Here is a 27,472-nt window from a genome sequence, read left to right on the forward strand (position 1 = left end):
CAAACAGTACTCGCATTTCTTAGTAAAGCATAAAAAATCTAGTTATTACTTGCACTGAACTTTTCCTTTCTGGTACATTATGACTTCACTGGAAGTGATGAGCCACACAGGGATGGGGGATTATTGGAAAGCCTTGGATACTGGATGCTCATTATTTCGTCTGCCACTACAGTATTTTTTGCCTGTTTCTGTCCAGAGTCAGTACAGATGGAGGGAAGCTGTCTGCCATGAACACATGGAAACCAGAGTGCATGACTGAGATGAAAAGAACAGAAAAAGTTTTTTAAAAATGCAGAAAAAAGGAGGGATAAAAGACTGCAAGAAAAGTAATTCAGTGTGAGGAATGCAATGATACTCAAAGGGGAGTAAAAACAGTAAAACTCAGAGCTGGTGTTTGAATGGAGAACTTTTAAGGGTTGACCAGGGAGTTGATTTTCAGCTTTAAAGAAGGAAATATAATACATGGTGCTATAAAAAGACTTAAATAATACGTTTTTGCCTTGGTAAATTTGCTTGAAAAACTTCCACGTTCACAGAGTTTGGGGAAACTCTGGAAGCCCAGTTCTGCCAATGAATAATAATAATAATAATAAAAAAATTGTAATTGCAACTTTTTATCTCACAGTTATGACTTCTTTCTCACAACTGCGAGCTTACATCTAGTAATTGACTTTGTCTCAGAACTGCGTGATACAAACTCACAATTCTGACTTCTCACAATTCTGATAAATCAGAATTGCAAGATATTAATTCAGTGTTTTTATTTTCTCAGAATTTGACTTTTTTTTATTAGAATTGTATGATACAAACTCACAATTCTGCCTTCTCAGAATTTTGAGATATAGAATCGCAATTCTGAGTTGTTAAAATTGCAAGATATAAATCAATTTTCTCAGAATTTAACACTTTTCTCAGAATTGCATGATATAAACTAAAAGACAGAATAGAGAGAGAGAGAGAGAGAAAAAAAAAAGTAATTTTAGACAGAGTACAAAAGAATCCCTCCATTCTCTATTTTTTTTCTACTTCTATGTCCACTTAGAGGCTCCATACCATTCACACACACACACACATATTTTTTTCATTGAAAAATTAAAGGCACAGGGCAGTGGAATTAAAAAGAAAACTTTTTACTTTTTTTGGACTTTTTGTAACTTGAGCACTACCTTTTTAGAAAGGGAAATGCTTCCAAAGAAGCGAGTGCACACTAGTTAAACACTAGTCTTTGTAAACAAGACCAAAGAAAATGTTTTGATAGGCAGTGTTTTGTCATCGTTGAGTCTTGCTTGATAAATGGCTTCTCACTGTAATCCTGTCAAATCATGCCTAATTGAAGGCACCTCAATTCCAAAACGATGAAGCAGATCAGATATGATGACTTTTAAAAGCACTTTATTTAAATGCAAGATTATTTCACTGTCTTCCAGTGGAAAGCCAGTGCTGACTTGTTTAGGGAATAGATATTTACAAATAAATATATCCGGAAAAAGAAAAGAAAACAGTCAGTAAAATATGGATTAAACCAAGTGTTCAGGTGTGTTCAGGTCATCTTCAGCAAATCAACCAAATCATCACACACAACTATTACAATACTGACCAATACAAGCTGTTAAAATTACACCAGTGAAGATGACTCAAATTTGTACATAAACTTCATATCAAAATAACCAACCAACAGAATTAACCACAGTCGATTAAAACTTAGTAGCCAAATATGCAAAAAACATTACAGCAGGTAATAGCAGCAAATATTAAGTAACATTATGCCCAATGTTTTCTCCATGTTAAAACTTACAGGAGTCATACAAACAGATGATGACATCACAGACATGGTGCAGCGTAACTCCTGTTTGGCCCCACCCACATGAGAAGACCTTACCTATTTTGGAAATGGATCCAGATTTTTTGTTATACATGGGTATCATGGTTTAAGCAGAACGACTCAAACGTCTAATTAACTAGAACTATATACCACCACTACAATTTTAAATCCATGTATCATTGCGTATAGTATTTTTTAAATTTCTGAATGCATATACAACAAAATAACCATTGTGTTTGTGCGCATACAAGAGATTGGTCTGCACCAGTGTTGTGCCTTCATTTTGAGAGCTTGATATGTTGTGTTGTCGTACACGTACAAATTTAACTCTGCCTCTGTTTGTTATGTTTCCAGACCCTGCCAAAATAGGCAAATACAGTTGGCAGCCCAACCCTGTGCAGCGCCCCCTCTGGTATGGAGGAATGGCAGCAGAGAGATGAGGGAAAGGAGGGAGGAAGAGTACATCATGCCTCTGACCTCCCGGCCAGACACTAGCGATTCCGCAGGATCACGGGAACTGCAAAAAGAAGAGGGATGCAAAATCAGCATATGGTTTAATTATTGTAAGCATGAGCGAGTGTGTCTGGAGTGGACTTACTGATTATGACGAGGAGAAGGATGACAACCACCAATGCTATAATCATTTTGATCTGGGGATAGAAGAGAAAACCAAAGGCAAAAATGATATAGTGTACAATGTGACTAAAGGCACACCTTCGGGAAAATGATATATATTTAATGTAGAAAATCTTATAGTTTCTGAACCCAAAGAGTGTCTTTACACAACAACAACCTTATCAAATAAGGCCATCGGGATAGAGGCTCACCTTCATGTCTCTCCACCACATCCTTCTGTGGAGCTGCTTGGCTCTACTGCTGAATGCCGATGCATTGTCCGAAAGGCTTTCTGAAAGTCAAAAGAGGATCAGAACTAAGGTTGACTTCCATACATGTTTATTATTATATAACTATAAACAATCTTAAAGGGGGGGTGAAATGCTCGTTTTCACTCAATATCTTGTTAATCTTGAGTACCTATAGAGTAGTACTGCATCCTTCAAAACTCCAAAAAGTCTTTAGTTTTATTATATTCATAAGAGAAAGATAGTCTGTACCGATTTTTCCCGGAAAAACACGACCGGCTGGAGGCGTGACGTGTGGGCGGAGCTAAAGAATCACAAGCGCCAGTAGGCTTTGGCGTGGAGAGCGTTTGGAAGCTGTGACACCGTGAGGGAAAAACCATCATCCAAAACAAACAATGGCTAACAGTCAGATTCAGCGTATATTTATGATCCAGAATCAGATCCAGAGGCTGAAACTGAACGAGAGCAGCAGCAGCAACTACTCGCTCTGAGCGGGGCTCGAACCCGGGTCTCTGGCATGGGAGGGGACGCACTAACAAGGAGGCAGAGATATTTTAAGCAGTTTTACTCACCACCTGCGGTTCCAACACATGATCGTGACCCTTTTTCGTTGGGATTGCATCATCCGTAAGAAATAAACGATACACAAATCCGTCGTCAAACTGGGCCTTGTTTGTAAAACAAGCATCTTCGAAATGCAGGGAACAAACACAAACACTTGCACAACTCCGTTGATGCTCTGTAAAAATAAACTCCATCCACTGGTCCCTTAATGCTGTTTTTTTTTTTGGTAATCTGTGCAGTGTTGTCTTGCCCTGGCAACCAAAAATACACTTCTTTTGTGAAATTTCGCGACGCTCTCGCTCTGATCAGTGAATGTCTGTGCTCTCAGTGCTCTGCTATACGGGAGCGCGCGCTCTTCCGGCAGAAGTGCACTTAGGACCCATATAAGGAAATTCCGCTCCATCTAACGTCACATAGAGCCGTACTCGAAAAAAACTTTCCGAAACTTGTGACAAACTGGAAGGAGTATTTTGGGAACAAAAATACTCCTTCAAACGTACAACTTAATTTTTGAAACTTTGTCCATGTTTAGCATGGGAATCCAACTCTTTAACAGTGTAAAAAACTCAGTATGCATGAAATAGCATTTCACCCCCCCTTTAAACAACTGAGATTGTTTCATGTGGATTATATTCTTCTCCAGGAGATGCTTATTGACTTTCATAATGCTGTTTTGGGATGTTAAGATCTACGACATTTGGGAGCAACTAAAACTTGCTTCATTAGTGCAAGAACAAGAATCAAGAAAGTTGAGCTCATACCAACTGCCATTCAACAATACCAGAAGATGAATGTGTGTAGAGACAGAAAGACACAAAGAACCCAGGTGCAGGTGATTTAGACATTTAAACATTTAAAAATTCAAGAAAGAAATCTTATGGATCAGTCTTCAGGTTGAACTTTAGCACAAAGACAGTATTGCAGTCGCCATATGGAAAACATTCCCCTTAGTAATGTCAATGTCTTCCAGATGCTGCGCTATAAAGCTACTTGTTCTCTATTTGCAAACAATCTGTTTCAATTTCTGCAAGGAAGCCAAATCGCAGTAATTATAATAAACAAAGACAATGGATTTGAGCTCAGAACAGTCCTGTTTTGATTTTATACTGACATGCAAAGATTCATCATTTAACAACGTAACGTAACATTTCTGTATCAAATTTGTTGTAAATGTTCAGCACGTTTTTTTATTTTCAATTCGATGCCAGTCCAGTTTTATTTTAGTATAGTTTATATACTTTTATAGGATTGATTAATATTTTAAATTGTAAAAATTTAAATTTACATTTAATGCTTCATTTTTATTTTAGTTATTAACGTGTTATATATTTTTATATTTATACATTTCAGTTATTTGCGAAGACGAACTTTTTTCTTCATCTTTCACTTAACTTTTTCATCTGATGTTTATATTTAATTTTGACAGCATATTTTTAATAGTTGACGCTTTATTCCAATTAACTGAATGCACTTGGGAACACTGACACGCTAAAAATCACAACATCATTTAATATTATGCGTGTATTAAGATATCTGAGCACCCGAGCAGTTTAAAACAGTCACACTGGCTTAACCAATGGAAACCAAAATAACTCTGAAATGTGGCAGTAACACACGTCACCTCTTTTATTTTCCTCTTTAAAATCAAATCAATGCAAAACTGCTCATAATTCACAACTCTAAACAGAGTGGCTCCTGTTACATTAGCCTCACAATCATCATGCACGTCTCAGAAAGTGCTTTCATATACAGCTAAATACAAAAACAGGACCAGACATGTGGCTTTTATCACAGGGATGCTGTGCTTGAACCTGCTTTAGTTCATTTATCTCCACTACTTAATGTTATGAGACTAGTAGCTAATCTCAGATCAGCTTGAAAACAAAACCATCTGTATCATCTTGTGCACACAGGTGGTGTATTTTTCACATTTGGGCCTAAAATGAGAAAAATTCCACACCGTCTTGTGGGACACGGGATATTTTAACCACTAGGCAGTTCACAAATGGAATAACAGAAATGGGGCCGACTCAATAGAGGTTCAGGTATAATGAAATATTAAATTAACGGAAGGGTTTATTCATATGGCATTGGAATTTAAACACTTTCCCACTGTTCTCTGGGTCAAGTTTGGTCAAGAGTAGTGAGCTGGATAGTGTGGATATGATTAATTTGGAATAATAGTTCGTTTACACATAGCTTCCCAATCTGGCCCTGAAATATATCACACATGCTTTTAAATAATCAGAGGACGATTTGCAATAAACAACTGAATTAAACTATACTGCAATTTTTGGGGAGCTAATATTTAAAAACCCTTCATGTTTCCACCCAGCTTTTTAACTTCTGAAGATCTGCTGTTCAAAATCTGTAAGGTTTCATTAATTATTTCTGTCTCGATTCCTATGAATCCAACCAAATCACAAAGTGCTTAAGAATTCATAGTGATCCGTCCATGTCCATCTTACCAGATTTATCCTGCAGCTCATCCAGCCGTTCCCCACGTTCGATCACTTTGGAGATGTTCTCCTGCATGACATCGATGACCTCATCAACCTGAGACTGCACCCTGAAGGGCAATCGAGACAGAGAGGATAACATGAGAGGAATTATCTGGTGTTTTCATTGATTCAGCAGAACATTTTTACAGCTTAGGAGCACATGTTTGAGTCCGTGATTCTAATATTTCTAAGATATCATTATGACTACGATCTGTTGACCCTGCAATGTTGAGGGGAGGTGAGAACGTTTCGCTAGACATGGTCTAGACACATCCAAATAGCTTGAACTATTTGATCTCATAGTCGTGACATGCAAAGGACGCACTAAATAGCTGGTGAGGTATTTAGCTGCTCTCATACACCTGGCACATGACTTTGAGACGCAGGTTACCCTGTGAATGAACTGAACACAGGATGTTTTGACTCTTGACTCTGTTCTTGGATACCAGCCTAGGACAACACACCATGATCTGCACCAAACTACCAGTCGTGCAGAACCTTGCACATACCTTGCACCTGGGAGGGTGGCTGCCATATGTGATTCACCTTCAACTTCAAAACCCCACAGATACAAATGAGGTAACCTCAAGAATCACAGACTTCCATGGAAAGGTAAAAAAGAAAACATTATGGAAATTTCACGTTCCAAGGGTTCCCTATTAAATTCCATTGTTTTATGTGTTACTTCGCCGTGCAGCGCATAGTTACGTAAACCTGGTGTTGTGTGGCTGCTTACACCGGGCGAAGCTCTTCTGGGTTTCCCCTTGGGAGAATTACTGCAATGCATTAGTATGTACCAAATTTCATAACAAAGAACAAAGAAAGGCTCACAGTCTGGCTACTACAGCTACGTCAGTACACAGACTTTCGAATATTGGGAGAAGCTGTTTACTTTTGCCTGCAAATATTATGTTGTGTCATAGAAACCCAGATGGTTACAGTGCCTCCCTTCTTTTTGGACGGGAAGCATGTTTGTGGGTGGGTGTTTTTACAGATGTCATTATAACGAGTTACATAAACTCTGCAGGAGACAATGGCACGGGCAGTGCCTGCACAGTCAATAACTGTGATTTCCACAACACAATGCCAATGGAAATGATTGCTCTCCACATTTCTGAACTGAGCCCATCCTAGTATTTGTAAATCCCTAATTGTTCAATTCTGAAAATAACCCCTTAACCCTAAGATAATGATACCTCAAACTGTGCAGCTTGTTGAAAGATACTGCTTTACAAAGGAATCAGGCATAGCTTTCACCCGGCAGATGATAAAATGGCCTACAGAAGCACATTGAAGGAAGGACCCGGGCTGTATCAGAATTTGTTTTGCATCATATTTTCTTGGTCTCAGTCCTTTAGTTCATGCCCAAGACTATATTTTCATGTAGTTTCATAGACTTGCTCTTGAATCGGTTTCATAGACTTGCTCTTGAATCGGACTCAACCATCTACAGGTCTCAGTCTTGACATGGACTCGACCCTCTCTACTGGAGACAGTCTTAACATGGACTCAACCCTCTACAGGTCTCAGTCTTGACATGGACTCGACCCTCTCTACTGGAGACAGTCTTAACATGGACTCAACCCTCTACAGGTCTCAGTCTTGACATGGACTCGACCCTCTCTACTGGTGGCGGTCTTGACATGGACTCAACTCTCTACTGGTCTCAGTCTTGACATGGATGTCTTTACCTGGACTTCACCCTCTACTGGAGACAGTCTTAACATGGACTCAACCCTCTACAGGTCTCAGACTTGACATGGACTCGACCCTCTACTGGTATTGGTCTTGACATGGACTTAATTCTCTACTTGCTCAGTCTTGACATGGATGTCTTGACCTGGACTTGACCCTCTTCTGGTCTCAGTCTTGACCTGGACTCAACCCAATATTTGTCTCACTCTTGACATAAGGCACTTTTACACCGTTTAGTTGCACCATGTAGTTCTTGACATCATCATAATCATTAATGCTGAGAAAAGAACAAAATGCTGCAGACAATAGGTAAATGTTTCTTATCGCTGTTTTCCATATTCTTGGCATAAATATTTTTACCCTGTTTTTTAATTTTAGTAGGCATTTGACCAATCAGTGTGCACATATGTCACTGGTAGTTCCTATAAAACTGTAAAAGACACTATTCTGAAGTAAGAGCTCATTTAACTAATAGCGCTCCTAGTTCCCAGATCCTTCCTAAAAAGCAGGAACTACTACCAATGGTTCTAGGAACCAGAGATGGGACCAAGTCACACATGTGCAAGTCTCAAGTAAGTCTCAAGTCTTAACCTTCAAGTCTCAAGTAAGTCCCAAGTATTTTTTTCTCAGGCAAGTCAAGTCAAGTCAAGTCACAAGCTATGTCAAGTCAAGTCCAAGTCAAGTCACCTTAATATTGTTATTTTACCTGCAGAATCTGATCTTAATAAAGTTAAAAGACAAGATATAAGTAACTGTCAGTAAATTTAAATAATTTGGATTTGCATTGTAAATACTCATGTTCAGTAAAATACATCATGGAATCAAACAAAATTGTAAGTTCCTAAAATTATTTATTTTTCACTTCTGCCAACAGTGTTTGAAATGTTTTTCATTTTCAACATTGAGTCCATAAAACTAAACATCCAACAGACTCCTCTCTGAACACCTCTCTCTCTCTCTCTCTCTCTCTCTCAAACACAGTTTACATACAACATTAAACTGTTACATTTCTCCTCTCTCTCTCTCTCTCTCTCTCTCTCTCTCTCTCTCTCTCTCTCTCTCTCTCTCTCACACACACACACACTCTCTCTCTCTCAGAGTATAGAATATAAATATGACGTATTTTCAGTTGTTTCATACTTTTTTGTTATGTACAGTACAGACCAAAAGTTTGGACACACCTTCTCATTCAAAGAGTTTTCTTTATTTTCATGACTATGAAAATTGTAGATTCACACTGAAGGCATCAAAACTATGAATTAACACATGTGGAATTATATATGGAATTATATACATAACAAAAAAGTGTGAAACAACCGAAAATATGTAATATTCTTGGTTCTTCAAAGTAGCCACTTTTTGTTTTGATTACTTCTTTGCACACTCTTGGCATTCTCTTGATGAGCTTCAAGAGGTCGTCACCTGAAATGGTCTTCCAACAGTCTTGAAGGAGTTCCCCGAGAGATGCTTAGCACTTGTTGGATCTTTTGCCTTCAGTCTGCGGTCCAGCTTACCCCTAAACCATCTCGATTGGGTTCAGGTCCGGTGACTGTGGAGGCCAGGTCATCTGGCGCGGCACCCCATCACTCTCCTTCTTGGTCAAATAGCCCTTGATTCCTTCAGTGTGACTCTACAATTTTCATAGTTATGAAAATAAAGAAAACTCTTTGAATGAGAAGGTGTGTCCAAACTTTTGGTCTGTACTGTATATAACAAAAAATAAAATATGCACTTGTCATGATTGGGTAATCGCGGCAGCTACATTTGTTTTTCTGATTAATTGTTTTGCTCTATGAGAAAGACAAGGTAACAAAATATTCGGGGCTTATGCAGTGGCGGCTCCAGACAATTTTGATTGGGGGGGCAATGGGGGGGTCCTAGTCTTTTCAAGGGGGGTCTCATGAAAACCAACAAAAAATACAGTGGACATGGCTAATAACTGCATTTTTCTGCTACTAAACAACAAAAACACCTTTGCAATGTAAACAAATGACAGGCTATATTTGTTATTCATATCCTTCACACTGCACTTTCATGTCAGGTATATTATGCATTTTTATTGACATTGATATTTTTACATTTATTTCCAGATAGATATTATTGAGTTTACAGGCTAAAGTGGTCTTGCTGTTGTAAACACTGTTGCTTTTGTAGAAAAAATATTTGCATCACATTTAAAATATAATTATATTTTAATTCATTTCTGAATTGTTTTTATTTTTATAATGATAATTCAGAGAATGAGAAAATCTGAATAAGCCTTACCAGTGTTGTGATAATTATTTTTACGTGTTAAAAATAAATAAGTACTGTAATATAATAAAAGTTTATTCAAATAACATAAAAAAGACCAGACCCCTCGATGCATGTGAAACTTTTCTCCCTCAAACAGCACGCTAGTGTTACTTCTACACTACAGGCTACACACAGCAATATAAACAACGTATCTGCATGTTCTCACATCACATCGTTCTTGTAAAATAATAATAAGTAAATAAACACCAAAATCACTTCGCTGAGAATGAAACACCACTTACCAGCTGCCACGATGTTGAAAATATCCTCTAGCAATTAAAAAATGCGAGTGCAGCATGAGGAATCTTCCCGGTTGGATGAGGTCGTAGTCAGGTGAACGGTCATCATGTTGGTCATTTTATTTACGGCTAAATTATTATTAATAAATTGTACTAATATTATGATTGGGCGTGGGCAGGCATTCACAAAAGTTTATGTTATTACAAAAAAAAAGGAAAAAAGGAAATTTTGCTTTGACAAAAGGGCACTTAAGGGGCAAAGGAGCAGGTGCTCAAGTGAACCGGTTCTTTCGGACAATTCGATCAAATAAACCAGCTGAAAAAAAAATGGTTCACCGGTTCTTTTGCGCTCGATGTAATGCCGTCATTGGCGATGATTGCCCTTCATTCAAGCCTTTGGTTTACCCGCGCTTATAACATTAGCACAGAATCAGTTCAGAATCAATCACCAAAAGAATCAGTTCGGTTCAGATGCGCTCTGTGTCAGTCTGCTTCACGCTGAATCACGCATGCGCAGTTATCATCAGCTCATCGGTTCTCGAATCGGACGCGTCCGACAGAAACGGTTCTCGGTTCAGTGTATGAATAAATGTCGAAATAATTATTATTTATTATTGTTCTGCGTAGTTTGAAGAGAAACATGTTTGGATCTTTATCCCGCATATATATCTTTTTTAATCAGGAAGAGGCTGGGGGGTCAAATGGGGGGTCAAGGCATTTTTTTGGCAGGGTCTTGAGACCCCCCAAGACCCCCCCTGGCGCCGCCGGTGGGCTTATGCCCCCTTAGCCCAACCCTAGCGCCGTCCCTGGAATGCGTTTTTTTGACAGCCTGCTAGCGGATCATTAGGGGCTGTTCACATCACGTCTTTTGTGCGCGCAAGTTCGTTATTTCCAATGTAGGCGCGCGGTATGCGCGCTCATAATGGAAGCAACGCCCTCAACATCTAAACTTTTCAGAATGCCGCAAGCGCACCGCAGGTCATGTGACAATAACTAACCAATCAGCTTCATCCTTTCTCGTATCAACGTTGAAAGCTCAGCTAAGATGAAGGAACAGCTGTTCATAGCTGTATATGGATTGCCATTTTGAAATGAATTTAGTAGCAGAGCTACTGCGAGCGATTTTTAGTGCTGCAAATCCATTTATCCTTTGCTGAAATTTCCGCGTTTTCATTGAGCGAGAGCGTGTCATGGATGCTTAGCAACGACAGACGCCCCAGGAGCACTTCTGCCCGAGCGCTTTGGAAAGAAGTAGAAAGCGGCGCGACTAGCGTTTTCCACACGTTTTTAGGGGCGAACTATTGAAGACAAAAGCGATGACCCTCGGTACCTCTCAGGCTGACATGTTGATGTGATGTGATATCTGATTTAAGTGGGCGTGGTGTGTGTAAGGTAGAGAGGGCATGACTGATGATAGTGTCCTGATCCAGTCACGACGCTATTCTCAGCCTGCGCTCCAGCTGAGTAATCAACTTTATTTTAAAAAATAATTTATATATTTTATATTCAAACTGAAAACATGATGTAATTAACACTCAAGTCATTCAAGTCATCGTGTCTCAAGTCAAGTCAAGTCCCGAGTCTTTAACTTCCAAGTCCGAGTCAAGTCTCAAGTCCTAAAAATAGCGACTCGAGTCGACTCGAGTCCAAGTCACCAAGTCACAAGTCCCCATGTCTGCTAGGAACTATGAAAAGGTTCCCCTGGTGTGAAAGTGCCTATGGACTCAACCCTCTACTGGTCTCAGTCTTGACCTGGACTCAACCCTCTTCTGGTCTCGCTCTTGCCTCTGACTTGACCCTCTCCTTGACTTGATCTTGATTCGGACTCAACCATCTCTGGTCTTTGCCTTGACTCAAACTCAAATCTCAACTGCAACACTGACAGCTTTATGGATATATGTAGATTTGGATTTATTTTAAAGGTAAAGAGAAAACTACTGCTAAACATTATTTACTTTTAACGTAAATATTTCTATTATATATAAAATACAATAAAACATTTGATGCTAAAAATGAAGATGTTGCAAAGCAAGTAAAACAAATTGGGCAAGCTGAAAAAAATTACTCCTACAAACTTATACATACTGTTTAATTTTGTCATTTTGTCCTCCAAATCTCGGTCCTGTTGGGCCTCTCCTGCAAAAAAACAAAGAAAAAAAACAAAACCGTCTTAATCATCTTTGCTGGGAAAATTGCCTGCAAACAAAAATAGCTGCTTAAAGACCTGTTTATTTGTCAATGCATATGGATGATTATGCAGACTCACAGGAAAAAGTCCTCCTCTTCATCCGAGTCTTCCTCTAGAAGGTTCCTCTGCAAGTTAAGAAGATGAGGGTGTCAGTCTGGTCAGAGCTGGTGCAGGCCGGGTTTAATCTAAAATTCCATCTGAACTGAGACCAGGGGTTTGACATAAGAGTGACCAGACTGAGACTTATAAAGATCTTATTGTGTATAGAGTATAGAGTCGTCTGCCAGAAGTGAAGGACAACAGAACCCTTTGAAGGGCACAATGTGGGCACAGCTTGTGACGCAGTATTCCCGGAACGGAATTCACCTGGAGATAAAACCGTTCAGAACACAATCTCCTGCAAGGAGACACTGCTGATGCCCAAGACATATGAACTCCATTTGGTCTGCATTTGTGCCATCTGATCTTTTGAGCAATCATTCACAGATCAGGAGGTATCTAGTTAACCTTCCATTAGTTTTGTTTAAACGTCCATGATTGATCACATTTAACAAATACCTCACTGGATCATTTCAACATCTCGATGACTAATGTTATATAACTTTCCATAACTGCATCCAGACCTGTGACACTCCTCTAAAATTCCATCTGGACAAGTCCATGCTAATGTCAACCTTACCAAAGAAAAATGAAGTGTTTAGCAAAAGAATAAATAATGCTCAAATAAACTGAGCATTTTAATGTATTAAAAAGCTATAAACTTGAAAAGAAAGCATACAACTCCAACAATCAATGAGTCTTGTGATGTTGGTGGATGATGTTACATCAGTTCATAAGTTACTTGGCTGAATGGCGATGAGAATCACAAATCATTACTAATGTCAACTATGACCATCTTAAAGCTAAAATGCATTTATAGCCAATGTTTTGGGAGGGAATATGCTTTAAGTAAAGAAGTAACATTTTTATAACACTGTCCAACAGATACACTACTGAACTATTGAATCTGTTGGACAGTTCAAAACTGTATTAAAAAAAAGAAAGAAAAAACACTAAAATTGATTTATGATGAACATTAAGGCTAGCATTTCATTTTACTGCCCAATATCTAGGAGCTATTCATGAAACTTACCAGTGTCTCAGAGTGTTTTAAAGCATTTTAGGATTGATTCTCATCGTCATATGTAAGCTGCTGTTTTAGGAACTGACATTTTTGGGTCTGGACTCTATCTGCTGGGTTTTAGGATAATTCATATAAATGATTGAGTATAAATGAAATGATCTCCTGAATTTAGATTTCATGTTGTGACTGCAAGTAACCCTACAACTCCTCACTTCCAATTGGCTCTTTACTAAGGGGATATTTAAACACAAGAACCAGGTCCTTCCTTGGGTCACGGTCAACAGTGTTACATAACCGGCACGTGGAAAGCCACATTCATCTTCACTCTATTACACATTTTTGTTTTCTCACTGTTGCTGAGTTCAAGCTTCAATGTGAGGCAAATTAGAAAAGACTTTTCTTTGGATGAGCTAAAGTCTGTACCATCCAATGGATTCTCCCAAACATACATCAAATCGGGAGTTGTACCCAAATGAAATACACATATTTATCATATCCTGGCATAGACATACATGCTTTTGACTGTATGGTCTGGCAGGGTTTTTAAAATGGTTTTTAAATGAGTCTCGAATACTGGCAGAAGATGGAGACATTGAATGTTAATTATGAAATCGGTAGTGACAGGTTCTTGGGTAGGGCTCTGCTAGTTTATTACCCCCGGCCTGAGCTAATGCCTGTTACATCATGACATTAGTCTTCACTTTCAAATAATCTTTTCTGGTCTGTTCCATTCAGTGCCTGATTTAGTTAATAAAATATAGATTTATTATGAGTGGGGCTTGCTATGACAATTTGACTTCCACTACCATTCAGAAGTTTTTAACAGAAGTCTCACATGCTCACCAACTGCATTTATTTGATTAAAAAAAGAATATTGTTATTATCTTTCAAATTCTAATTAACTAATAATACAAATGCCACAAATAAAATGCAGCACAAAAGTATGCAATGACAGTGGCAACTTTAACACTTTCAAGGTTATTATGGCAAAATTATCACTTTCATTATTCAAACTGATTTTTTTTTCATGAATATGATTGACCTGAAGAATAAAAATTGTATCATACACTTTGAAAATTATGAGCTTTATCGCCACTTATTAACACTAGGGTAATACACTTAGCTCATGAGATATACAGATACTTTGTTCACTAAAATGAGACAACATTTTTATACTATTTTAAAGATTTTTTTTTTTTTAATGACAAAATATTTGTCTTTTATTCACACAAATCAAAACAATGCAGTTGTATTTTGAAATATTTTAACTTGTCAAGGGCTTTAACTAATGATTATTTTAGCAATCAAGTAATCTACAGATTCTTTTTTGACAACTGAGTAATTTGATATTTTTTAGTAATACAAATAGACCTAAGCGAAAAACGGGCTTTAGTGTGACTATTTATATATAAACTAACAAATAGACAATAATAATTGGTTCGAATAAAGTATCAAAACCAAGTAATTGCATTGTTTTATTGAACAACCCTGATAAAACAGGCCTACGTAATGTAAAATGTCTACACAAAATATGAACATAATTAACTTAAGTTTATTATGTATTATAGCAAACACCTGCAGACGGCGTCAATGGCCTGGCAATGTTTCATTTTACAGCGTGATCCAAGGATGTTAATTCGATGTAATTTTAATATCTGGCCACATGCAAACTCAGAGCGAGGGTTTGGACTTTTAATTTGAAATCGCGTTGTACAACAAATCGCATACTTAGAAATATGTTGATGAATTTTCCTTTGGTGGCATAGGTTATAAATGATTAAGTTAAAAATCCAGTGAGATAACAAGTACTGTTTTCCCAGATAAATGTTAACCAACCCAAACTCACAGTAAATGCAGAGGAATAGTTTGTGTCCCGAGCGCTCCACGCTTGTAAATGATAACAGTGCAACACAAAACGCATCAGACTTTATATGCATTGCCAAATGAAACCCAAACGAACAGTACATGAATAAAAGACTTAACAATATAATGCAAGCACTATAGTTTTACCACAAACACATCTTTTCACCTCAAGGAGTAATATAGCAAGAGCTTGTGCACTAGTTATGCGTGGGTTAAGAAATTGCCACTTTATTGCGGGGTGGGTTAAAAAAAAAAAAAAAAAAAATCCATTTATGTTGCATGGAATTTAGTGGTGGAAATTTTGATTGTTTCAAATTCACAGAGCTGTTCACGAGCTGTGCATGCGCTGCTAATAGCGCCGCGCTGCTGTGGGAGGAACTTTATTGAACGAGAAATTAGTCTTTTACTGTCTATGGTCAGTGGATTTTGTAAACGAGAACGATTCGTTCACATAAAAGATTTGTTCACGAACTAACCATCATAGTGCAATTACCTATAGACTATAATGATAAGTTTACGATACGAAGGTCTAAGTAGCAATGTAACTTCCGTGGTGTCCCCAATGCGCGGGATGGGGCGGGGCGGGTCAAGAAATTTTACCTTATTTGCGGGACGGGCCACTTAATTTCATAAAAGCGGGACCCGCGGGTTGGAAAAAAACCCGACCCGCGCATCACTATTGTGCACTGCGAAAAAAACAAAAAAACAGGCAAACCGGCTCTGTATTTATATCAGACACACTGCGTCGTTAATTTTGCGTAAAAATATTGTTTTACCGAGGAAATTAAATAACACTTATTTCATATAGACTGCCCTTCAAGTACTTTTCAAGTACCTTCTCAAAAATATGTATGTTTTCAGGGGTTTTCCAGGACGTAAATTTCAAAAAGTCAAGTACTTTTAACACCTTGTATGAACCCTGGACTTATGAATGGACCAAAAACACTCTTTTTTTCATTTAAAGAAACCAGTTTATATATTATGTCTGTTTATTTCTACTAAATCATGTTCTGTTTTATTTGAGTTTTTTTGTATATTTTTCTCTCCCTCGGTTAAATTTCTTTTCCACCTCATTTATCCGCTGCTATTATGACATGTGGCAACTGCTTGTTGTTAAGAACAAACTGCTCTCTGATGTGTTGCACAACACAGAGTTGAAATGTGATGTGTGATTGTGTGTAATAGCATGAACACTGCTGTTTTAGATGGGCTGTTATATAAATTAGACTTTTTTTGTGGCCTGCAGACGCTGAAGAACTTGAGGACAGAGCTGTTTACTCTTCCAGTAAACAACATAAACAGATCATGGAGCACAATGGGGTTGTAAAGTGCAGAAATATGCAAGTCAGCTAAGGGCATCTTCAGACCTCTCATCTCCAGGTAATCTATATGGTAAGAACTGACTCACTGTTGCCTCAGTGACTTACCCGCTCACTGCGAATGGAGCCGGTGACTTCCTCATCATTCAGATGCCGTTTAAATTTAGGGGGCATGCTGGGATCGAAATGCTCCTCCCGCTCTGGCTCCCTCTGCAAGCAAACACAGGAAACACAGCAGTTATTGAATAGGTTTATGAATCTTGAGTCACTCCACTGACTCATTCTTCACACATAATAAAATCATTTAATCCCAAATAATAATGTTATATCCTTCATTAGCTTAAAAGTAGGATGGGTTTGGCTGACTCTTGCTAGGCACCACTGCAATACTACAGAATTTGACTGTCACAGATGTGCATTTAGCAGATCCAATCAGATTTCAGAGCTGGAACCATCTGTTCTTTATGTGTTAATTTAGAACAGACCGTTACTTAAGAGAAAGCTTAATTATAATGGCCATATATCGGAGTCTGTTGGTCGGTTCATTAGACTGAACTCTGGGCCATAAAAGCTGCACTACTTTTAAGTAAATCCAGTTGTAATTCAGACTTGGGGAGAGACCACCCGGTAATATTTAACTCTTTTGGTCATGGGGATCAATCTAGCCACACCGACTGAAATGTGCTGCTTGCAAACATCAAACAGAGCAGTTTAAGACAACCTCCAGCAATTGATGTCAAAGTCATAACTTTCCTCAGTGTGTATTTGCTTGAAATTCACACAGCTGTTCATGTATGGTTAAACCATTTGGTCATTCTTTTACAAACCTGTTGCCTTTAGCTTTGAAGCCACAGCAGGTTTTCATCTTGAAACTACCAGACAGATTAAACCTTACCAATGGAATTACAATGACGGGACCACATACAGACCTTCTGACTGACACTCTCACATTGATCATAAAGTCATTCTGAAATTGTAGTTTGCCAAATTCTATATTGAGCCTATGTAATTTAAACAAAGCCATAATAATAACAGCAATATTCACTATATAACAGCAAGACTGCACAGGGACTTCTAGGAAAACTATAGAGCGGTGCAGCGATGACAGACTTTTGTAGGCCAACTCGAAATTAAAGGGTTAGTTCACACAAATATTAAAATTATGTCATTAATGACTCACCCTAATGTCATTCCAAACCCTTAAGACCTCCCATCTTCGGAACACAGTTTAAGATATTTTAGATTTAGTCTGAGAGCTTTCTGTCCCTCCACTGAAACTTATTTTCCGTGTCTGTTGGGAGATTTCAAAACGCTGCAGTTTAGTGATATCCGGTTCGCCAACGAATCATTCGATGTAACCGGATCTTCTTGAACCAGTTCACCAAATCGAACTGAATCGTTTGAAACAGTTCGCATCTCCAATAAGCATTAATCCACAAATGACTTAAGCTGATAACTTTTTTCAATGTGGCTGACACTCCCTCTGAGTTCAAACAAACCAATATCCCGGAGTAATTCATTTACTCAGACAGTACACTGACTGAAGTGCTGTGAAGAAAGAACTGAAGAAGAACACCGAGCCGAGCCAGATAACGAACAAAAGACTGACTCGTTCACGAGTCAATAACCGGTTGCAACGGTTTTCGGATCACCAGTAATGATGGGAAGTTCGGTTCTTTTCTGCGAACTGGTTCTTTCGGACAGTTCGATTCAATAAACCGGTTGAAGAAAATGGTTCACCGGTTCTTTTGCGCTCGACATAATGGCATCATTGGTGATGATTGCCCTTGATTCAAGCCTTCGGTTTACCCAAACTCATAACATTAGCACAGAATCAGTTCAGAATCAATGACCAAAAGAATCAGTTCGGTTCAGATGCTCTGTGTGTCGGTCTGTTTTACGCTGAATCACACATGCGCAGTATCATCAGATCCTCGGCTCTCGAATCAGACACGTTTGACAGAAACGGTTCTTGACTCGAGAACGAGTCAATCTTTTGTTCGTTATCTGCCTCGGCTCGGTGTTCTTCTTCAGTTCTCTCTTCACAGCAGTTCAGTCAGTGTACTGTTTGAGTAAATGAATTACTCCGGGATATTGGTTTGTTTGAACTCAGAGGGAGTGTCAGCCACATTTAAAAAGTTAACAGCTTAAGTAATTTGTGGATTAATGCGTATTTGAGACGCGAACTGTTTCAAACAATTCAGTTCGATTTGGTGAACTGGTTCAAGAAGATCCGGTTACATCGAATGATTCATTCGCGAACCGCATATCACAAACTGCTTTGTTTTGAACTCTCTCAAAACAGACACGGAAGAGAAGACAATGCTGAATAAAGTCGTAGTTTTTGCTATTTTTGGACCAAAATGTATTTTCGATGCTTCAAAAATTCTAACTGACCCTCTGATGTCACATGGACTACTTTGATGATGTTTTTCTTAACTTTCTGGACATGGACAGTATACCGTACACACAGCTTCAATGGAGGGACTGAGAGCTCTCAGACTAAATCTAAAATATCTTAAACTGTGTTCCAAAGATGAACGGAGGTCTTAAGGGTTTGGAACGAAATGAGGGTGAGTTATTAATGACATAATTTTAATATTTGGGTGAACTAACCCTTTAAGCATCACCCTGTTTCCCTTGACAAAAAGCCATTGGCCATTTTCCCCTGGCATTTTGATTTTTGAAAAAATATATTCTGTAACCAGCAAATGTTTATAATTCTTATATGTTTTGTTAATCGATAAACACAATTTTTATGAATTTCTATGCCTAAATACATTGGTAGAAGTGAAAAAATAAAATGAAAATACAAATCGATAAAAAGTTAAAATATCTTGATCTTTTTTACAACACAGACCTTACATAACGTGTTCCACATAAAACCCTGACTTTGGGACAGAACTGGAACTCATTTCCGGGATTTAAGGCCTCATTCAAGCTAGAACATTCCAGTAAAGAACTATGACTAATGCACATTACAATGTGACATAATACACAGATGCAGTGTCATCACATTACTCTGATTAGGAAATACTAACTTGTTACCAGAAAAACTACACAATTTTACAGTAACTCTACTGAAAATGTTATTAGATTGTAGTTAAATGTTGAATTTTCCCTAGTTTTAGTGAGTTACTCCATAACAATCAGTACTTGAGTGAGTAATATGTGATAAACATTTATTTAAAAGGTGTTCCTGTAAATAATAGATGATGTCCTGAACAGATGTGCCTCTATTAAAACAAAAAACATATTCATGAATTCTTGCTATTGTTAAGAAATATGATCTGTTCTCTTCGTTAACAGGCAAAACAAAGCTGGTTCCTTCACACACTCAACCCAATCTCAATGTCTAGTACCATTGAGTCCACTGTCCTCTCTCTGAGACTGCTCTCTGCTTCTCTTGCTGGAAGAGCTGTCGGAAAAAGGCTTCTCCTTTATCCAGGAGCACGGCAGAGCTTTTCCAGAAAGCAGGAGAGGGGGAAAGAGGGGCTGGGGACAGGGAACGAGAAGGAGAGAAGAGAGGGACACATGGGGTTTGAGAGAAAGAGCATGAAAAGGGAAACAAGTAATGCAAAGATAAAGAGAGAATCTAACCATCATCCACTGAGACCACTCTGATATATTTACTTTTTGAATTTCAAACGATTAATTTTATACAAAATAAAAGATTTGTTGACATAATATATGTGTGTACTGTGTACATAACTATATATCTATACATCTATCTATCTATCTATCTATCTATCTATATATCTATATATATATATATATATATATATATATATATATATATATATATATATATATATATATATATATATCTATCTATATATATATATATATATATATATATATATATATATATATATATATATATATGGGGAGTGCAAGTTAAATTACAGTTGCTCATTAAAACAACATGGAAATGAGCAGATTTTTTTTCTGCAACTATGCAATGGTTGCACGGATGGCTGGATGGATGCATAGAAAGATGGATGGATGGGAGACCATTTTTAGGTGTTTGAAACAGAGTTGGGATGAAAACTAAAAGCACAAATCTGCCCCTGCTGTTTCCAATACAAACCACCAAAACCACAATGAGCATTCTGATAGCAGAATGTTTACAGACTTCACAAATGATCACACACTGATTTAACCCTCACATGCGTCACGTTTTTAAAGGGGTCATATGCTAAAAAGAACATTATTTTGTATATTTGGTGTAATTAAACATGTTTAAGATAAAAAAAACACATTATTTTCCACATACTGTACATTACTGTTTCTCCTCTATGCCCTGCCTTTCTGAAATGCATTTTTACAAAGCTCATCGTCCTGAAAAGCGAGGTGTGCTCTGAATCGTAAGCTATCCAGTGTATTGTGATTGGCTGAATACCTCAAGCGTGTGACAGAAATGTAACGCCCCTTTAACATACTGGCATGCACGTCCCGGTCAGAACACCTATACACTGAGACAATAACAATAAAACCCATTACAAACGACGTATTTGTTGCATCCAGTGGGGACATAAATAATGATTATAATAAATATACCGGCGCAACACCACGATGTCTATTAGCCATCGGCAATGGACAATGGCATCATCTATCGGCCCAACCCTAATCAGTTCTGCTTAAAAGATGCGATCTAATCCGGTTTACATGAAATAAAGCTTAAAATAAAGCTTGTTTGAGCTTACGAACCTGAATATTTGGGTTGAACTGTTCTGGAGCAGTGTTGTAAACACAACTTAACCACTGATTTCTAGTTGTGTCCTCTTTTGGAAGATCAAACAAAGTACCTTCGCTTTCACAACAAAACAGTGTCTCTCCAACATGACGCCGGCGGCAACAGAGAGAATAAAAGTTATGCCTTCTTTCTTTACGTAAACATTTGGTCGGCGTTATGAAAATCTTCCCACATAGTGATGTAGACATGTGGGGGTGTGTTTAAAAGAGGTGTTTTAGGAGGCCATGGACGAGTCTAAACTTTTATTAAGGCTATCACTTTGGGTTTGAGAGTTTAGTCTTTGCAACTTTAGGGATCTTATCTATTCATGAACAGCTTGTAACACTCCAAAGAGAAAGGAAAACTTGAAATTACATCATATGATCCCTTTTGAGGAACAGATCACAAACAACACTAACAGGTTAGGCATTATTCCAGTGTTCTCTCCATCACGTTTTAGAAACACACAGGTCAGGGAACGGTTGAAAGAAACACTGAGATCACTAACACATGACAGGACTTCCGTCATTCAGGAAACAAGACATCAACAACCGCGGATTAATCAAAGACTGTTTAAATATCCGATTCTAAACCAATGAGACTAACATAATCACTGAGAAGAGACGAAACCATGAAACTGAAACTGATAGACTCAATATTCCCTCACTTTGAGAATTCAGAGAACAATATGACACTGAAAAACAACATCATTAACGTTACTTCATTTGTATATTCATTCATTCGTTAGAAAGGCAAGTTATCACGCCATGCCGTATATATGGGCTTCAGCATGATGGCAGTTATTAATATTATTAAACCAAACAATTCTTAAATATACTAGTTTTCAATGAAGCACTCGACTGACTGCATATTACCGATCATTTCTAATAAAACAGCAGATGTTCCTGTACAGCACCTGCTAAACAGAGCTTCATGCTAGTCAAAACAACCTCATAAACATTAAATATCGAAGCAAATGGTAAAACAAGGTTTCGGAAAAAACAACAAGCATGAAATCAAATGATCGCGTTTACATGAAGATTTGTGAAGGAACGGAAACGCTGAAGTGAAAACAGATGAAATGACAGCTAGCATGACTGCTAACACCTCTGGCTACATCACTGACCGCTACACAATCACATACACACACAGACCTCAAGAGCCACGTCTCGGGCCAGTCTACCTCTGAGAGCTTGCTTTTGTGGATTCCCGTGTGGAAGAACCGCGTTTGTTGTCCCGCTAACAGTGTCAGATCCGAACCGGTGCTGACCGATGTCTCTCGCTCGCTCGGCTCTGAAGCGGAAGTCAGAACAGCTGGATACTGTTTCCTGCAGACACATCATCATCACCGTCATCACCATCTTCATTTTCTATTATAAGATTTTAAAAATCATCTAGTAAAAAAAAAAAGAAAAAGAAAGAAAAAAGTAAAAAAATATATAATGAAAAACCGTCGACGTCTAATACAACAAATAATATAAAAATCATCACCACCATCATTTCCTGTACAAAATAAATAAATAAATTAAAGATTATCATAATATCAACAAATCGTCATCTAATAATAATAAAAACTAAAAAAGCATTATCTTCATGACCTATCTTTATCCAGTAAAATTGTAAAATATACAACATTCTTCATCAACATCATCATCACATTCATCATCATCACAAGCAGCTCAGCTATTAGTCATAGAGTGATTACTAATCTTGTGAGTCATCACAGTAATGCTGATTAGATGACCAGAACGAGTTCTGAAGACAGGAGTCTGCTGAAAAATCGGCTTTGTCATCATAGGAATAAACTGCGTTTTAACATTATAACATTTGTACATTATATGTGAATAATTCACAGTGTTACTGTACTTCACTGCATTTTGGACCCATAAATGCAGCCTTGGTGAACGTATGGGAATAACAAAAAAAAAAACACACACAAAAAAACAAGATGTTATATACACTTAGGTTGTTTCTTTTTTTATGTAATTCCCTGACTGATTGATGAAATCAATCATATGATCATATGATGTTGCTAAAAATAACATTATTTTGTGTATTTGGTGTAATGAAATATGTTCAAGTGGTTTAAGTGGTTTTTAAGTGGCCAAAAGAATCATTATTTTCCACATAATGTACATTGTTTCTTCATATGTCTCACCTTCTGAGACGTAGATTTTTACAAAGCTCATTGTTCTGAGAAGTGAGGTGTGCTCTGATTGGTCAGCTATCCAGTGTGTTGTGATTGGCCGAATAGCACAAGCTTGTGACGGAAATGTTATGCCCCTAAACATACTGTGATGTCATGTCCCGGTCAGAACACTGGTGTGAAGAGACAATAACAATAAAACCCATTACAAACAAGCCATTTGTTGCATTCAGTGGGGGCCTAATTATGGATTATAATATATTATACTGTCTTTTTATGTGTTGCGTTGCATTTCGCGCCATGTAAACATAAAACCATGTCTGCATTTGTGATCGGAGAAACAACAAAGAACAAGTGCTACTCTACAGTGCTGAAAACTCACGTTGGAATCATCAGTGGCAAATCCTTTACATGTAAACGTACTTACAGACTGTGAGTCAGAACAGACGCCATTGTAGTCTTCTTTCTCACAATGAAACACACAGTGTCTTCACAACATGATGCTGGCGGCAACAACGAGAATAAAAGTTACGCCTTCTTTCTTTGCGTAAACATTTGGGCGGCATTATGCAAATCTGTGGCGTGTGGCGTTTCAGGGGGGCATGGACAAGTCTAAACTTTCATTAAGGCTATCTCTTTGGGTTTGAGACTTTAGTCTTTGCAGCTCTATGGATCTTATCTATTCAGGAACAGCTCGTAACACTCCAAAGAGAAAGAAAAACTTGAAATCGCATCATATGACATACACCTTTAAACAAACATTAAAAATAACCAAGGACTTGAGATGATTTATGGAACGTCTGAAGCAATAAATTCAGATCATCCTGTCACATGAATAAGAACAAAACGCAGAGTGATGCAGCTCTTTAGAGGAGAAATGGTTTTGTAAGCAGGCCCGGAATGTGTCCTGCGAGCTACAGGAGGCATGATCTGTAAAACAGGCAACTTTGAGAAACGTTTCACAAGGGGATAAAAGGTGCTTCGCAAAGTGAAAAAGACAAGGTGATGTGTCCCCCCAAAGGCTCTTCTCCAAGGTGCACACTTTTAGCACTTAAATCCCCTGCAAGGAAGCATTTCCAGACATAGAAGTGAAGTTTCCTTTGCATGTGTCTTTTGAGCACAAATCTGGTCTGGTCTATTTTAGCTGCACAACAGGTTGAGTGTGCAAAGATCTGTGTATATACTAACTCAGACTTTTGTCAATTGTTTCATTTTCAGATTCCTGTGAGACATTGAAGGATATGGGAAAATGATGAGAAATATCAGCACATAAACAATGAGAAAGCCATGGATGACTTTGAATATTCCACTCAGAATATTCCAAGTCACTGGCCTCAAGATGTTTGCTTTTCGAATCAAAACAGCAATATTTTTTAACATGGAACTGTCCAGTAATCTATTTCTACGAAATAGCAGGATATTTCTTAACCTTCCCTGTTTATAAAGCTGTCTTGCTTTGCTGTGACCTTTGACCTTCAGGTTAATTTAATGTGCCTATGGGACACTTAAATTCATAATTCAGGTAAGTTATAAAGCTGTGCTCTCAGAATTTGTCCAGTTTAACCTCTAACATCTCTCCTTATGAACATGCTTAGAAACTAAAAGAAGCAATGGCTTACATATATAACATCAATACACAGATCATTACACCCAAGATGTATATTCCAAAATTTATGAAGAACCAGATTTATTACCTTTGACTTCAAATGTCACTAAAAGGAAATATTTATCTGTCTGTTGATCCTAATGTTTATTCACTCAGTCAGAGTCCAGGGTTTGGAGCACGATGAAAACGGCTAACATGAACTTGATGAGATGAGCAGACGTCCTGAGAGTGGGAGCAGGAGAGATAGAGTCACAGAAGATTTAGTCAAGGCCTCTAGATGGACATTTGAGTATTTCATACGGGATGTATATGGAATGATGGCAGGCTGGTTGATGGGATGGTGCTCAATGGAAATCCAGACTTGGTTAAAGGATTGTAAACGACAGGAGTGAATGGTGCAAGGCTGATGGATGAATGGCAAAACCAGTGATAGATGAGTCCCAGAAGCACTTGGGCAGATCCATACTATCCTGTTTATACACATCAAGGTTAATATCGTTAACTAAAAGGCAACATTTCTCATTTTACTTTAGCTTAACAGAATAGTTCAACCAAAAGTTTACAGACAATATTCTAAATATTATTATTAAGTATTTTATCTTCCTTTTAATTGTCCAATGTAATGGATGTGATTGGGCCACACAGAGCTTTAAATCTTTGTCCAAGATGCTTTTCGTGACATGAAGCCCTGAGGGTGAGAAGGTCAAAACGTGCCCTGTTTTCTCTCTCTCCCTCTCTCCAGTTTCCTTTACTCCCGGTGCAGTTGATCAATCTCAAACTGACCTTGACTGCAGAACAGACCTCAATCAAGCATCCATGTCTCCGGACGCATTAGTCACTGCTGAGCTGCTGAACGCGATGGAGCAGGAAGCATCAATCTTTCCCAGTGAGGTGTTTACCTACAGTCATGAAGACTTCCAACACCGTGACACAGGTCACACCTGCCATGTGTCCTGGAGATTAGAGTTCACCAGAGGTCAAATTTACTTCCGAATGGTGTCCACAGTGGATGCTGCCGTTTTATTTTGTATTACATGTGTTTTCAAGACCATACGTGCACCAGGATGAGTTTTAGTTTAATCTTCTTTACAGTTAAAGGAGTTCTTCCCCTAAAATGAAAATGTACTCCCCTTCAGTCGACTTAAGATTAGATTAGTTTGTTTCATCATCGGAATAGATTTGGAGAACTTTAGCATTACATCATTTGCTCACCAGTGGATCCTCTGCAGTGAATGGGTGCCGTCAGAATGAGAGTCCAAACAACTGATAAAAACACCACAATAATCCACAAGCAATCCACACCACCCAGTCCATCAGTTCATGTGTTGTAAAACAAAGATCTGTGTGTTTGCATGAAACAACTGCATCATTAAAATATTTGTAACTTTAAACAGTTGTTTAAATACGAGTCCTCTATTTATAATATTGTTCCTCCAATGAAAAAGTGTTCTTAAGCACGGATCAAGTGTTTACAATTGTACAAGTCAAACTATCCAATAACAACAACAAAAAGATCTACAAAAATGTTTTTATCAGCTGTTTGAACACTCATTCTGACAGCACTGGATATGGCAAAATGATATAAAAAGCAGATTTTGTTCTGTCAGATGGTAAATCTGCCACAAGCCTCTCTTTTCACTTCACCCTTCAAACCGCTTTAAACAATGTATGCGAAACATTAGATCACCTGCTGCTGTCTAGTCAACAAGGCAATAAACACGTTTTCCCTAAACAGGAACTGTGCTTCCAAACATAAATGTCCCGCTGAAGATGAGGAGGAGAACGCCAGGTGTTTGTGAAAGCCTCCTGATGGGTCATGACCTTTTAAACTGGATTCCTACACATTATGGGACATCCTGCAGAGTAAGAGTGCAGTTTATAGCCTCGTTCAGCCACACGATTGGTGATCACATTCTCACGTGTGAAGTTACAGGTCCATTAGATCACAGGAGACTCTAGTCTTTATAGTTTTGACTGAATGGACAGTTCTATTATATCTATACCTGTATATGCAACCTTTCAAAGTTTGTGGTTAGTAAGATTTGTTTTTGTGTAAGAAATTTATAATTTCCAGCAAAGATAAATTGACAGTTAAGACATTTATAAGGTTACAAAGATTTGCTGTTCTTTTGAACTTTCTGATAATCCTGAAAAAGTATCACAGTTTCCACAAAATATTAAGCAGCATAACTGTTCTCAGCATTGATAATAATTAGAAATGTTTATTGAGCAGCAGATCAGCATATTATTACGATTTCTGAAGGATCATGCGACACTGAAGACTGGAGGAATGACACTGAAAATTCAGCTTTAACATCACAGGAATAAATTGCATTTGAAAATGCACTTAGAAAGGAAAACAGCTATTTTAAATTGCAATAGAAATTCACAAAATTTGAGTTTTTACTATATTCTTGATCAAACTAATTCGGTCTTGGTGAGCAAAAGATACTGCTTTCAAAAACATTATAAAATTGATGTTAACGTGCATCAACCAAAACTGTACATATAAT

At 37.9% G+C, this 27,472-nt stretch overlaps 1 protein-coding gene across 2 annotated transcripts; it reads right to left on the reverse strand.

Annotated features, from left to right (window-relative positions):
- Window positions 1-1,375: 1,375 nt before the first annotated feature.
- Window positions 1,376-22,557, reverse strand: LOC127984418 (vesicle-associated membrane protein 4). 2 transcript variants are annotated; one of them, XM_052587058.1, is made up of 9 exons: window positions 22,391-22,552; window positions 19,835-19,967; window positions 16,581-16,682; window positions 12,246-12,292; window positions 12,065-12,115; window positions 5,718-5,818; window positions 2,650-2,729; window positions 2,421-2,472; window positions 1,376-2,339 (listed from the first exon to the last, which is right to left on the reverse strand). In XM_052587058.1, exons 2-9 carry the CDS (start codon window positions 19,835-19,837, stop codon window positions 2,314-2,316), a joined length of 462 nt encoding a protein of 153 aa, XP_052443018.1. In that variant the 5' UTR covers window positions 19,838-19,967; window positions 22,391-22,552; the 3' UTR covers window positions 1,376-2,313. The 2 variants fall into 2 exon arrangements, with proteins under 2 accessions (XP_052443018.1, XP_052443019.1); XM_052587059.1 differs by lacking the exon at window positions 19,835-19,967 and having other exon boundaries at window positions 22,391-22,557.
- Between the last annotated feature and the right edge of the window lie 4,915 nt (window positions 22,558-27,472).

Source organism: Carassius gibelio, chromosome B20, assembly GCF_023724105.1.
Source record: "Carassius gibelio isolate Cgi1373 ecotype wild population from Czech Republic chromosome B20, carGib1.2-hapl.c, whole genome shotgun sequence".
Lineage (NCBI taxonomy): Eukaryota > Metazoa > Chordata > Actinopteri > Cypriniformes > Cyprinidae > Carassius > Carassius gibelio.

Coding starts and splice junctions, on each gene's coding strand:
- LOC127984418 (XM_052587058.1), bottom strand. Junction 12,116..12,245: donor GAAGAGGAGGACTTTTTCCT/GTGAGTCTGCAT, acceptor GTTTTTTTGCAG/GAGAGGCCCAACAGGACCGA. Junction 5,819..12,064: donor CAAAATGACAAAATTAAACA/GTATGTATAAGT, acceptor ATTGCCCTTCAG/GGTGCAGTCTCAGGTTGATG.